This window comes from Chelonoidis abingdonii, chromosome 4 (genome assembly GCF_003597395.2).
Source record: "Chelonoidis abingdonii isolate Lonesome George chromosome 4, CheloAbing_2.0, whole genome shotgun sequence".
Lineage (NCBI taxonomy): Eukaryota > Metazoa > Chordata > Testudines > Testudinidae > Chelonoidis > Chelonoidis abingdonii.
The window spans coordinates 143,406,212-143,421,401 of record NC_133772.1 but is presented as its reverse complement, the minus strand read 5'-3'; the positions used below and the strand labels follow the sequence as shown (position 1 = coordinate 143,421,401).

General features: G+C 40.2%; 1 protein-coding gene across 2 annotated transcripts in view; it reads left to right on the top strand.

The window, feature by feature from the left end:
• MDGA2 (MAM domain containing glycosylphosphatidylinositol anchor 2) overlaps window positions 1–15,190 on the top strand; it is a 691,110-nt gene that overhangs the window by 635,960 nt on the left and 39,960 nt on the right. For both annotated transcript variants that reach the window (XM_075065736.1, XM_075065735.1), the window contains exon 11: window positions 4,536–4,713. In XM_075065736.1, the coding sequence (XP_074921837.1) occupies window positions 4,536–4,713 (178 nt within the window). The remainder of the gene's footprint in view (window positions 1–4,535; window positions 4,714–15,190) is intronic.

Sequence of the window (15,190 nt, the reverse complement as noted above, 5' to 3'; positions counted from 1 at the left end):
ACACCAGAGGAGCCAACATCTAGCAGACATCTGTCAATTTGTAATTTTGTATTAAAGATGCTCATATTATCTTTTTAAAGATACAATATAATGTCACATATTTTGTCATGTAGTTATAATTATTTCCTTATTGTGGTGGCCTAGGGATCCTACAAACACATAGGCCCATTGCTACTTAGTTGACATTTTATTAATATTTGGTCTTTGAAGTTTGGATATTTCCGTGCTCATGAATGTGGAAGGTTAATACCACTTTCTGTATAGGGCTTGAACCTGTAAGCTGCTGAGCAAGCAGCCCTCATTCAGCACTTGTCTGTGGGACTGTTCACAAGCTTAAAATTAGATTAATAGATTTCAAGACCAAAAGGGACCACAGCGATGATCTAGTCTGACCACCTGGATAACACAAGTCAGAGAACTTCCCCAAAATAACTCCTACGGGAGATCTTTTAGAAAAACATCCAGTCTTGATTTAAAAATGGTCAATGATGGAGAATCCACCAAGACCCTGGGTAAATTATACCAATGGTTAATCACACTAACTGTCAAAAATGTACCTTATTTGCAGTCTGAATGTGTCTTTCAACTTCCAGCCATTGGTTCATACTACACCTTGCTCTGCTTAAATTAAAATGGAATTAAACAATTAAATAATTGTTCCCCATGTCTCCCTCTAGTCAGAGATTTGCATGCCTTTGTAGTCCTTAGGTAGCCTAGAAGTAAGACATCAAGGAGAGCAGACATGTAATCTCCTCCTGTATCAGAGTGATATTTTAAATACCTTACCACAGAGGAAGAATGGCTATGCAGTGTGCACTCAAAGGTTTTTATGGTAAGCTTTGAATCAACAGTATAAACAGTAACAATGACACATTTGTAGAACTGTCCACTTTGATGAACTACAGTTTGCACTTGTCCCATCCAGCCCTAAATTCTTTGAAGCCCTAAATCCCGCTCATTTTCCTCCTTTTCTACCATTCTGACAGTCATAAAGATGACAGTTTTATGACTGTGCATATGTTCAGTCCCTTCCTACCAAGTAGAGACTGATTCAGATCAATTCACTGTAATTCAAGACAACTTGGTCTTTTCTGCAAAGTCCTGTGTGGTGGTGTTAATGCGGCAACAGCCTACTGAGACTAATTACAAACAAAGAGCTGCATTGCCACATTTTGGTTAAATAAGTTACACATGCAGAGAAAGATGTTTCTGTGTAACAGTTAATTTCAGTTTGGCCTTACTGAAATACATAAGAAATCAATTTTGAGAGCGAAATTCCCTTTTTACCTCTCGGATCCAGGCACAGGAAAGGAATAATTAGAATACGTCTCTCCATGGCTACAGTTTAAAACCAGCCTTTCTTCTGTAGTCATTTGTCATAAGCTGCTATGAAATTGTTGCTTTTGCTGCTGTACCCTGCCTCAGCTGCTTGTTTCTGCTGACAGACCCCGACGAATGAGCAGATCGTGTATTAATGGACTTCTGGGTACTGCTATGACATAGATAATCTTTCTCCTGCAGCAGCATACTGCGCGGCCCATTTCAAAGCTCCCTTTTCAGTGGAGAGCATTGTAGTGAGAGGATGTATCTTAACAAGTGGAGTGCCATATACTGCACAGACACCATTTTTAATAAACAGCAGAACTTTGATCTTTTATAGGCAATACTGGTCCTCTTATGTGTACTTTGTTTTAAATGGTTCCATCTCACTCTCCTTCCAACTTTTTCTTAATTGACCACCATTGTTTTTACTCCCCCCTGCATTTCACAGGTGCATACCTTAACTCGTGAACAGTTCCACTGAAGTCTAAACATTAGCAAGGTCAGAACCTTATCAAGAGGTTTTCCAAAGTGCTCAGCATTGGTCTAACTCAGTTCCCTCGGAAGCTAATGTAATTCCCTCACTGTCTTCAATGGAGGCAGAGAAAGCTAATGACTTCCCATCCTTCCTTTGGAACGTTCTGACATTTTGTTGGTTTCTCAACCTTATTTTTATCTGAGGTGGGTTTGTGCTGTATGTTTAATAATAGACTAGTCCTGCTTTCTTTTCCATGGAGGCAGATATAAACCTTCCAGCCAATGTTTTAAATTTGCTTTTCACATCATTTGCTGGCATCAAATGTGATGCTTTAGCAGCGTATTTCCCCAACTATTTCAGTATACTCTTTTTTGACAGCTTTGAATTAAAAATCTGAAAAAGGGAGGGGTTGTTTTTAATAAACATGAAGTTCTATAATAGCAAGTTTGTAATAATTAATGACATCAATGCACCTGCCAAGCAGAATCAGCTGAGTAGAACATCTCATTATAGCAGCATAGCACCTGCAGAGTTCCTTTGGGATGTATAGTAAATATTTAATGATTTGTTCTTGATAACCTGGAGAGAATGCCTGTAATAAGCCAGTGTATCTTCAGGTAATATTGAAGTATCCAATAACTTTGCTCCCCAAAATGCAAACGCTTTGAGTGGTTTGGGTCATTAATAAACCACTTAGAGCATGAAGGAAATAATGTGGCATTCAGTGTTTGTTAAACTTTCTCTCTAATTAGCAACAGAGTCCGGTGGCACCTTATAGACTGTTAGTCTATAGCTGTTAGTCTATAAGGTGCCACAGGACTCTCTGTCACTTTTTACAGATCCAGACTAACCCTTCTGATATCTTCTCTAATTAGATTTTTCATCTTTTGGTCAAGTGCATTGAAAATGACAGTTTATTGATTTAGATGTTGAAAATCCTGTATGCTCTATGAAGTGTAAATATATACAACTCCTCCTTATTTGCTTCATATTGACGTTTCATAGTTCTTTCCAATCCATCCACCTTTCTGAGGTGACCAGGGCTGTTAATAATTGTGGAGTCTGTTTCTATGCAGTGCTGAGTGTCCTCAACTCCTGTTGACTTATAGTGTAATTCTGCTGTGAAGTGTGACATCCTAGGGTCATGTAATTGTGTCTCAGTGATTTCCATGTCAAATGTGCTCATTGTGCAACTGAAAGACATTTCCTTCTAACTGCCAACTCTGCAAACTCAGTCTGAGTTCTGAGAGTCTGAGCGTCAAGGTGATTCCCTTCTTACTCAGTGACAAAGTGATAAAGCACTGGGAGCATACTGCACTGTGTTACTCCTGTACTTTCTCATTATCTTCAGTTCTGCCCCAGGTGACACATGGCCAACCTCATTGCCGTGAATAGGGATGCAGAGGGGCACCTGGCTAGGCCTGAAGGAGCAATGCTCTGCCGTGGCTGAGAGCTCTGCAAGCAGAAAAGGAGTAAGGAGAGCTGGCCTAAAAGAGGGAATCCCTTTCCTCAAAAATGTTCATGTTTTTTAATAAAGGTTTCATCCTGAAGCAGGGACGAAGCGTTAAAAAGGCAAAATATTCACGGAAAGGGATTTCAGGAAAAACTCCATTTCAGGAGACCAGAAACAGAAATTTTCAGCTACCCTCAGGCGCTTTACCTCCACGCCACCCCCCAGCTCCAGGAGCTGCAGAGGCATTGTCCATGCTCTGGAGCTTAGGGGGAAGTGGGAAGGCAGAGCACCTGGTTTTGTTCCACTCCATTCCCTGGAGCTAGGAGTGAGGCAGGGAAACTTGCCTCTGTTTTGCAGAATGTTTGATCATGTCTGTAATAGATTCGGCAGAACATTTCACTCTATGAAATTGGCACTTTCTAACAAAACTGAGTTTCATCAGAAAATTTCCAAGCAATTCTAGGTGAAAGCACTTACTTCTGTCACTGCAGTCGGCTGGTGTGATTCTAAATACACATTGGGAGCAGATCTACTAGGCACAAAGGTGCCTTCATACGTAGTCTCTTTTCAGGATACAGCCACTCTGTGAATGGCCATCAAGGACTATAAGTACCCACAAATTTGGCACCTCTGAGTGCATCAGCTGAACAGCAGATTTGTAAGAGGGCACATTTTAAACATTCTTAAACCTAATTGATTCTCTCAGTTGAATCTAGAACTTAAGGCCAGAATTTCAAAGGTATCTAGGTGCCTAAAGATGCAAAGAGGTGCTAGTGGGATTTCTAAAAGCATCTACACGCCTATCTGCAGTTTTAGGCAACTAATTTCTTTTAAAACTCTGACCCTTAGTGCCTTGCATTAGGCCTCTTTCCCTGATGTGTTAGAAACTTTTTAAGAAGAAAAACTGAAAATGCTTGGTTGCTTTCATGTTACTCTGGAAGACCTGGAATTATGTGATGTTTGATAGGAGCAGATATGCTACAACAAAAAATGCAATGAGGAGTTTGATGCATAGGAAAGGCAGGTGAGAATGGAAATAATTTATTTGCCCACAGAATGCACTGGGCAGGAATTGTGGTTTTAAGGCCAGTTATCTCTGCAACCTCAATTAAGTGATCCATTAGTTATAAAAATGGGGCCTTTATGTGTTAGGTGGCATACGAACGACTTTGTGTTCTCATCTAGACCCAGTCAAGCAAATGATGAAATGTTCTGCAGACCCCTGTGCTCCACTTCCAGAATGAAAAGGTGGCTCCAATCTTTCCATGATTCTTCTGATTTCAGGCTGGACAACAGCGTTGGTGGGAACAGGAGATCACGGTAAACGGAAACATTCAGAAAGGAGAGTTAATTACATACAACCTGACTGAACTGATCAAGCCAGAGGCCTATGAAGTCCGCCTAACTCCCATCACCAGATTTGGGGAGGGAGATTCAACCATTCGTGTCATCAAATATAGTGGTAAGGAGATGTTATGGTAACAGGAGACATATTGGAATATGGGTCACACAGTTTAATGTAACTTGTAATGTGCAGTTAAGAGCAAACTTTAGTTGCTGTCACTGTAAGCTGCATAATCATGCTCAAAGCAGAATTATCAATGGTTCGATGCCAAACTGACAAAATATATCTAGTGGGGTCTTGCAGGGGTCTGTTCTGGGTCCAGTAGTGTTCAATATTTTCATAAACACCTTGGATAATGAATGCAGAGGATATTTTTAAAATCTGCAGATGTCACTAACCAGGGAGAAGCTGCTAGCACTTAGAAGGACAGGGATTAGAATTCAAAATGACTTTGACAAATTGGTGAATTGGTCTGAAATAAACAAGGTGAAATTCAATAAAGACACATGCAAAGTACTACACTTAGGAAGAAAAAAATCGAATGCACAAATACAAAATGGTGAACTAGGCAGTACTACGGCTAAAAAGGGTCTGGGGTTACAATGGATCACAAACTGAACATGAGGCAACAATGTGATGCAGTTGTGAAAAAGTAATATCATCCTGGGGTGTATTAAGAAGAGTGTTGTAGGTAAGACACAGGAGGTAACTGTCTTCCTATGCGTGGCACTGACGAGGCCTAAGCTGGAGCATTGTAACCAATCCGAGGTGCCACACTTTGGAAAAGGTGTGGTCAAATTACAGAGTTTCCAAAGGAGAGCAACAAAAGCTTTAGAAAGTCTGACCTGTGAGGAAAAGCTTAAACAAACAACCAAAAAACTAGTCATGTTTAGTCCTGAGAAAAGAAGACGGGGGGGAACCTGGTAATAGTCTTCAAATATTTTAAAGGTTGTGATAAAGAGGATGGTGATCAGTTGTTTTCCATGTCCATGGAGGCTAAGACGAGTACTGATCAGCTAAATCTGCATCCAGGGAGATTTATGTTAGATACTATGAAAAGCTTTCTGACTGTAAGGATAGTTAAGCACTGGAATAGGCTTCCAAAGGAGGTTGTGGAATCCCTGTCACGAGAAGATTTTAAGAACAGGTTGGACAAACATCTGACAGGGATGGCCTCAGTTTCCTCAGTCCTGCCTCAGTGCAGGGGACTGGACAATGACCTTTCAGCGTCCTGTCCAGTCCTACATTTCTAGGACATTATGAAATTGAACAAATTATGTCTAAGACCCCAATCTATGTCTAAGGCCCCAGATTGTCACAGGCAGACCCTTGTGCCTGCATGAAGCACAAGGAAATTCCACAGTCTCAATTTTTTTTCCATTCCAAAATGGAAGAAAGCCAAAAAAAAACTGAAATTTCTCCTGAAACACAATTCAGAAAAAAACATTGTGAATAGATTAAAACATTTTGTTTGTTAGGATACTTTGTTCCATTTTCAACCTTTTAAAACTTTTTTTTATATAAAAACAATGAAGTTCATTTCAAGAAGTTGTTTCAAAACAAAATTTAAACATTCCATTCAGAAAATGTCAAAACACTTCATTTTGAAACTTTTTCTAAACAAATTTTTTTCAAATTTGACACTTTTTAAAACATTTCAGTTTTGATGAAAACAGCTTCTTTTTCGCACAAAATGTTTCAACCACAAACTTCTGACGAGCTCTAGTTGAGAGCAAGTGTAAGAGTCTTCCCATGATGACCCCCAGATGCCATGTGGGCACAGAAGCCTGTCCACATGGATCTAGTCGGGTTTTGGTTGCTATAGCCTTTGTTTTACAGAAATCTCCAAATATTTCCTACATTTGACTCCTGGAGCTGCACAAATACCTTAGTTTTTGTGAATATTTGCTTAATTAATTGAATTCTGTTTTCCTGTTTGTTTCCCTTTTGTGTTCACATTCTGTAAAGATCATAATGAAAGGGCCACATGCCCACATGGGGTATTTCTACTGAAGTCAGTGAAGCTGGGGCAAAATAATACCAGCTAAGGACCTGGCCCAGTGACTGGAAGGATTTTTAACTGAAAAAAATGACGTAAATTTAAGCACATATTGGAGGATCTTTGTAGCAAGGGAATTGTAAAGTTTGGAAATGCAAGTGTTCGCATTAGAAACCTGGTGGTACCCTTGTCCAAAGAGGAAACAGACGGCATGTAACGTGTTGAGTCAAAACTAAGCAACATAATTCCTAGACACTCTGGCAGCTAGCTAGCATAATGACCAGTGCTATATGAAAACTTCAGAGAGCTTAATTTTGAATAACAGCTATAATAGATGGCTCAGAGGCAATCTGCAGACTAAGAATTATTCCCAGAAATTATTTGTCAAATAATTTTGAATAATGAAAAGAACTGAGGAAACTGTAAGCAGCTTGTGCACAATTCACGAAAAGAAAAATAGGCTACATTTATCAAATAAATTATTCGTGATGAATTATTAGCTCTGCCATGCTCAATCCCAATGCAAATCATTTATTTTGGTGTGTTAATATCAACAAAAAAAAATGAGATGAGACAACCAAAAATATTGATTCCACAGGCACATATTTGTACTTTCCATTTCCTGACAGTTCTTCTACACACGAGATGAGCCTTGCAGAAAGTAGTTGTCTGAGCAATGTATTTGTGTCCAAAAGTATGAACTAACCAAAGCAGGTGCTTAGGTCACTTAGGTTTCCTGAGTCCCAGGCTAGCAGCTTAACTCCTGGATCATCCTTCCTTTTCCTGACAGATGCAAAGAGCAGCATCCAACTTATGGGTGGTTTGGTTAAGTCATCTCTCCTTTGGCTCATCCGGCAGTGCTTGTGGCCTGTGGAGCACAAGAGGTTGTTTCAAGTATTAGCTGTGGCAGTGTGCTAGAGGCATACACACTCACACACCCCTCAAGGTCGCTTGCTGAATTCAGGATTTTGCTGACTTATTAAGTCAAATGGAGTGTCTAGCCCTGCACTGGTAGAAACACCTCCTTCCTGCACAGAAAGGGCATGTTTCTGCTGGAGGGAACTTTGTTCTCAGATCTGTCACTGATAGAGATTTGAATGAAATAAACACGCATTTCAAATGTGCTGATCAGGTACCTGCTGCAAAATCAAACCACCCAGCAGAAAACAAGCAGTTTGCATTATATGCAAGATGGGCACCTTAGTTTTGGAGCGTGGTTCAGCGCTATTGATGCTGGTACCTGCAACTTTGCAGTTTTAAAGATCATGAATAGGCTGGAAATCAACAGGATAAATCTCACGCTGCTTTCCTTTGAAGTAGAACTCGAGATAGTTAACCTTCATGCACTTCAAACATGGGGTGTGTCTGAGCATCATTATCATAACTGTTGTCTCAGCACACCTATTATAAAGCTTTATTTTCAAGGTGTTATAGATTCAGCCTTAAAATAATGAGATCTCACACATGTATCCCAGCATAGAGTTTTATATTTATAACCTCAAAATGCTTGATTCCTAGAGATGTTGTTAACAGGCTCACAGGATGCATTTCACAGCAGCAAGTCCATGTAAATGTAGATAGTAAACCGTAAATGCTTCTGGCAGAGGTAGCAGTGTTCTGGCTACCAGCAAAGAGTTAAAATATGAAATTCTAGCTTCATAAAAATTGAAAGACGTGCATGAAAAAAATAATCCAGTTTGCGCACACAGTATGTTGTTTCAGAGGCAGAGTAACTATAATTCTGTGGTTTCGCACTTGTTAAAAAGCCGTCTGTGAACTACAGAAAAGTAAAAACAGAACAGACTGATTTTAAGTGCACCGTGTACTGGGACCAGGGCCTGGATCCTACAAGAGTCCAATAGTCCTCAGTTGCCATTGACTGAAACCGGGATCCTGCTGGGTTAGTGCACCAACTTTCCTTCCTTCCACCTAAATCCAAACCCTATTCTAGGTTACAAGTGCAAATTACCTTGGTAGCTTGACCGTAAATCCCCATTTTGCAAAGCTTTTCAATATATCACACAAATTTTGATTGAAGCATCTGATTTGTCTTTAAATAGGTATGCTTGACTTAGGCTAGAATAAGGGTTTTGTAAGAGATTTGTAGTAAATTGGGGATTGAAGTGCCAAATCTTCAACTAATGCAAGTAGACATACCACCACTGGCTTGTCTTCACTACAGGGGTAAGTCGACCTAAGTTACGCCACTCCAGCTAAGTGAGTAATGTAGGTGGAGTCAACATAGCTTAGGTCAGTTTACCCGGTGTCTCCACCGCACTGAATCGACAAGAGATGCTCTCCAGTCGACTTCCCTTACTCAGAGAGCTGGAGTACCGAGGTCAACCAGAGAGCACTCTGCTGTCAATTTAGTGGGTCTTCACTAGACCTGCTAAATCAATCCCTGCTGCAGCGGTTGCAACAGTGTCGATCTCCCAGTAATGAAGACCAGCCCTTAGTGAAGCTATGCTGGTTTGCACGAGCTGGAGATCTAGCCCAAAGAGTATTTTATGCTAAGTATTCATAATTTTCCTGGGTTTTCAAAATATTCCCATTCAAAATAATGCAGTTCATCATAAAATTTCCACCCACAGTTTCTCAGCTGCTTTATAACTCCCAAATCCACACATTTGTACAGGTCTGCAGGAAATGAAGTATAACATAATTTTTACAGATGAAATTTCCTCATTATGAGTTGGATCTCTGGCCTTGAAAGCTAGCACTATCAGTGAATTTACCATTGAAAGCTATCCCCGTCAGCAAGTTCATTGCTGAACAACTGGAATAACTGTATGGAAATATATTGAGATTAATATTTTTCATATTTATATCTGTTGATGTGGCATTTCTTGATGTCTTTTACCATTTAAAATATTAAACAGTGAAAATCTGCATTTCATATACAAATGCCCAAGATGTGTCACAGTTCTTCGTGGCTATAACGAATGCATTGGAATCTGAACATATTCTGGTGACTTCTTTATTTACTATCAAGTAATATGAAGTTAATCTAATATGGGAATGTTCCAGAGCACAGCACAGCGTGAATGAAACCAGCAACTGCAGATTAACATTTACATTGCTCAGATACAAACACGTGAAACTTTCAATGAGCTTATCTGTTAGGAGCTGTTTGAATGAATGTCTGAAATGTGGAAACTGTATAATTAGGAAAATCTCAGTAAAGTGTTTTCCTAACACATATTTTTGGGCGTAGACAAAAAAGGGAAAACACACTAGGTATCTGAATACTATCAATCAAAAGCGTATACACATGCTTGGTTTTCTACCTTCTCTACACTGTGTCATGAAGAAAGGAAAAATCAGCATAGTATGAATGACATCATGATTACAGTCAACTAACGCTTGACGAATCACTTATTAGATGCATGTATTATTCTGCAAGAGAACATTCAGTGCACCAAGTAAACAGAATCACATCAATTTAAATAGCACTAATCGACTGTGTCGGCTAGTGCAGTACAAATATGTCTTATAGTGACAATTTTAAAAATCATCATCATCATCATTTGACATAAATCTATGTAGGCTAGTATAGTAAAAGGCGACTATAAAATCTCTGAATGTTCAGTTACTCCATTTCAAATCTGAACACAAACTTTCCTTATAGATCTTCCTATATAAAAAAAAAAATCTTAAGCAGTAATTAAAGTTGCAAACTGAGCTGCTTCTTACCACTCCAAAAGCAATGGGCAGTATTTCTTCACAGTCTATAGACTGGGACTCTTGATACACCTGTACAGAAGAGGAATGGTCTGCCATGTGAAGCTGTCAATGACTACTACAACACTTATATTTTCATAGGATTGATGTTAATTTAAAAAAAAATAACGACTTTTCTGTAAGTTAGAAAAGTATATCACTATTCCACACCTTGATCCTGAGATCAGATCAGACCCCAGATGGGTACAAAGATCCAGCCTCATGGATCCAGTTGCAGGATAGGGACCTTATATAAAAAGATTAGCAGCACTATAGCACAAAACTCAGGCCATTTTGGGGATGCGCAAACAGAACATTCCAGGACACGGGTGTGTGTTTAAAACAGCATGTTAAGTTAGGTGTCACAATTAATAGGCCGGATCATCACCCAGCCCTGGTTTCTTTTGTGTCTCTTAGCTTAATTGGCTTAACATTTCCTTTCTCCTTTTGTTTGTGTTTCCTATTTAGATTGCATGTTCTTTGGAGCAAGGGCTCTCTCTAACCATGTGTGTGTGTATTGCCTAATATTATCAGTTCCTCATCTTGATTGGGTCCTTTATGCACTATTGTAATAAGAGCCGATCAGGAAATTTTCAACAAACCATTTTTTCACTGAAAAATGCGTTTGTCACAAAAAACCAACAACCACCTTTTTGCAGAACAGGATCCATTTCAATTAATGTCCCTACTGGAAAAGTTTTTGGGTAAAATCTCATTTCCACATTTTTAAATTGGGAAGTTTTGAAGGTTTGAGCTGAAACAACTTTTCATTTTAAAAATTTAGTAAATTTAGACTAAACCATGTTTAAAAAAAAAAGAGAGAGAGAGAAGTCTAAATCAAAACCAAACATTTTGATTGACCTGAACCAAAACTTTGTTAAGATTTTTGGTTTCCAAAAAATATGAAGATTTAGACTTTTTGTCCCAGTTTTGGATGGACATTTTTTCCGATATCTCAAAAAATTTCATAGGATGGGGAAACTGTTTCCCACCAAGCTCTAATTATCATACCAATAATAAAAAATATAATCAGACAGCTGAAAGTATAGTATATTTAAGCTTAGCTATTGACGTACAAAATTGTTTGTTTTTTTAATGAGATGTCTAAGAACAGCCATACTGGGTCAGACCAGTGGTGCATCTAGCCCAGTAAACTGTCTTCCGAGAGTAGCCAATGCTATGTGCAGCAGAGGGAATGAGCAGAACAGGGCAATTAATTGAGCATGGGGTTGCATCCCTGACCATCATGGGCTAGTAGCCATTGATGGACCTGTCCTCCATGAACTTATCCCGTTCTTTTTTGAAAACTCAATTATACTTTTAGTCTTCACAACATCCCCTGGTAATGAGTTTAATTTTATGTATTCTTTGGACTAGCACATAAGGGCACCTCAATTGTTCCTTAATCAAGTTTTCAATTTTGGAAGAATTTGTGGTAAATTTAAATAGGTTTTTAGATAGGTTTTATAATGAGAGAGAATCACCCATTGAATGTGAAAGGGATTTTTTTTTTTTTTTACTAAGAATAAAAGATAAGAGCATAACAGAGCTCTCTGACAAGGTTTGTGTGGTGTAATCTACATGGACAAGGATTACCAGAAATAAGGTCTCAAAATGAACGTGTGGTTTATGCCCCACATGCTGAGGTAAAAAGCTAACAAAACAGACAAAGTGGACCCAGCAGAGTCCAATAGCTTTATAACAATTCTTTCTGTTCTGAGAACGCTTTCTGCATAAAACAGTCAGATGAGCTAGAGTCAGGATGAACTGACTAGAATCTCACAATCATAGAATATTAGGGTAGGAAGAGACCTCAGGAGGACATCCAGTCCAATCCCCTGCTCAAAGCAGGACCAACACTAGCAAAATTATCCCAGCCAAGGCTTTCTCAAGCTGGGCCCTAAAAACCTCTAAAGGTGGAGATTCCACCACCTTCCTATGGAACCATTCCAGTGCTTCACCATCCTTCTAGGGAAATAGTTTTTCCTAATATCCAACCTAGACCTCCCCCACTGCAACTTGAGACCATTACTCCATGTTCTGTCATCTCCTACCACTGAGAACAGCTGAGCTACATGCTCTTTGGAACCTCGCCCCCTTCAGGTACTTGAAGGCTGCTATCAAGTCCCCCCTCATTCTTCTCTTCTGCAGACCAAATAAGCCCAGTTCCCTCAGCCTCTCCTTGTAAGTCATGTGCCCCAGCCCCCTAATCATTTTCATTGCCCTCTGCTGGGCTCCCTCCAGCTTGTCCACATCCCTTCTGTAGTGCAGGGACCAAAACTGGACGCAGTACTCCAGGTGTGACCTCACCAGTGCTGAATAGAGGAGAATAATCACTTCCCTCAATCTGCTGGCAATGCTCCTGCTAATACAGCCCAATATGCTGTTGGCCTTGTTGGCAACAAGGGCACACTGCTGACTCATATCCAGCTTCTCATCCACTGTAATCCCTAGGTCCTTTTCTGCAGAACTTCTGCTTAGCCAGTCAGTCCCTAGTCTGTAGCAGTGCATGTGATTCTTCCTTCCTAAGTGCAGGACTCTGCACTTTTCCTTGTTGAACCTCATCAGATTTCTTTTGGCCCAATCCTTCAATTTGTCTAGGTCACTCTGGACCCTATCCCTATCCTGCAGCATATCTACCTCTTCCCCCAGTTTAGTGTCATCTGTGAACTTGCTGAAGGTGCAATTAATCCCATCATCCAGATAATTGATAAAGTTGTTGAACAAAACCAGCCCCATGACCCACCCCTGGGGCACTCTGCTTGATACCAGCTGCCAAATAGACATCGAGCTGTTGATCACTACCTGTTGAGCCTGATAATCTAACCAGCTTTCTATCCACTTTATAGTCCGTTCATCCAGTCCATACTTCTTTAACTTGCTGGGAAAAAATACTGTGGGAGACTGTATCAAAAGCTTTGCTAAACTCAAGATATATCACATCCACCGCTTCCCCCATATCCACAGAGCCAGTTATTTCATCATAGATGCAGTCAGGTTGGTCAGGCATGACTTGCCCTTGGTGAATCCATGTTGACTGTTCCTGATCACCTTCCTCTCCTCTAAGTGCTTCAAAATGGTTTCCTTGAGGACCTGCTCTATGATTTTAATGGGGACGGAAGTGAGGCTGACTGGTCTGCAGTTCCCTGGGTTCTCTTTCTTCCCTTTTTTAAAGATGGGCAGTATATTTGCCTTTTTCCAGTTGTCCGGGACCTGCCTCAATCACCACAAATTTGCAAAGATACTGGCCAGTGGCTCTGCAACCACATCAGCCAACTCCCTCAGCACCCTTGGATGCATTAGAGCTGGACCCTAGACTTGTGCACGTCCAGTTTTTCTAAATAGTCCTTATCCTGTTCTTTCACCACTGAGGGCTGCCCACCTCCTCCCCATACTGTGCTGCCCAGTGCAGCAGTCTAGGAGCTGCCCTTGTCTGTGAAGACTGAGGCAAAAAAGCATTGAGTACCTCATTTTCTGTCACTATGTTGCCTCTCCCATTCAGTGAGGGCCCCACACTTTCCCTGACCACCTTCTTGTTGCTAATATACCTGTAGAAGCCCTTCTTGTTACCCTTCCCATTCCTTGCTAGCTACAACTCTAATTGTGCCTTGGCCTTCCTGATTACACCCCTAAATGCTCTAGCAATATTTTATACTCCTCCCTAGTCATCTGGTGTCCCTAATGTCCAAATTGCCACTTCTTGTAAGCTTCCTTTTTGAGTTTAAGCTCACAGAAGATTTCACCGAAGAACGGATATAACTCTGAACTTTAAAGATTTTCTAGACATTTCAAACTCAACCTCAGGAATGTAGCCCTTCAGTCATCCATTAGTTTCCTTTCATGGCTAATTTTACGTACTACTTCTGGCTCACACAGCAACCTGACCTTTCAGAAATGATACTTTGAGAATCATTTGCCCCTGTTTTATAGCTCCTTGCTGCATTACTTAGGAAAGAACTTTTTTGTCAGTTCACCATGTGTAAATAAGTCCAACCCAACCATAGCTTAATTGGTTATTCTGCTTTTGTCAATCAGTCTGAACTGACACTTGCTTGGCAGCCAGCCCTTTTCGGTCTGGTTGCTGTACTCTGAGCAGTCTGACTAGCGTGGCTCAAGGTGACCCATTAATGATAGTTTCTATAAAAGCTTCTCTGTACAATTACAACGCAAGCTCACTAAATGCAGTTTCTAGCAATTTCAGCTAATTCTGAGTTCAACCACTCAAGAAGCACACAAAATGAATGTTTCTTGAAGAGTGAAAGGTAATTTTTTTCTTTTTAACAAATGCATGTGAGGTTAGCTAATGGAAGTTAACAACTAAGTTCCTCTGGCAAATCACAGATCATTCTTTTAGGTAGAGTGAGCTAAAATGGCAGAGCTACTAAATGGAGGGTTTTTTTAAAATGTCAAGTTGAATGTGCAGCTAAGTATAACTCATGAGGGAAGGTCAGACGCAAAGTGTGTATGTCCATAAACAGAGCAGGTGACTAGTAGTATCAACACATGGAGTAATAATTGGGTAGAAGTCTGTTATTAACAAAGCCTTCATCTGCAGATCTACAGTACAGTAGGGTTACAGGGTTTCATCAAACGTTGTTTGGAGCCAGAATTAGATTGCAGAGTTTCTTTAGATAATTGTCCCTTTCTGATTCCGGTCCTAAACTACAATCCCTCATGATTACAAGAACAGGTCTCTGTTTCCTAAATAACGCGGCTGAAATCCTCTCCTGTGCGCGTGGCCAGCACATGGCCTATGCACCATCTAATTCCCACTTCAGCCTTGTTTTGAGGTCTTCAGTGATGCCCAGGCATGGTGCTGACCCTCTCAGCAGGGGTGAATTTCATCCCTACTCCATTAAAAATATGACATTGCGG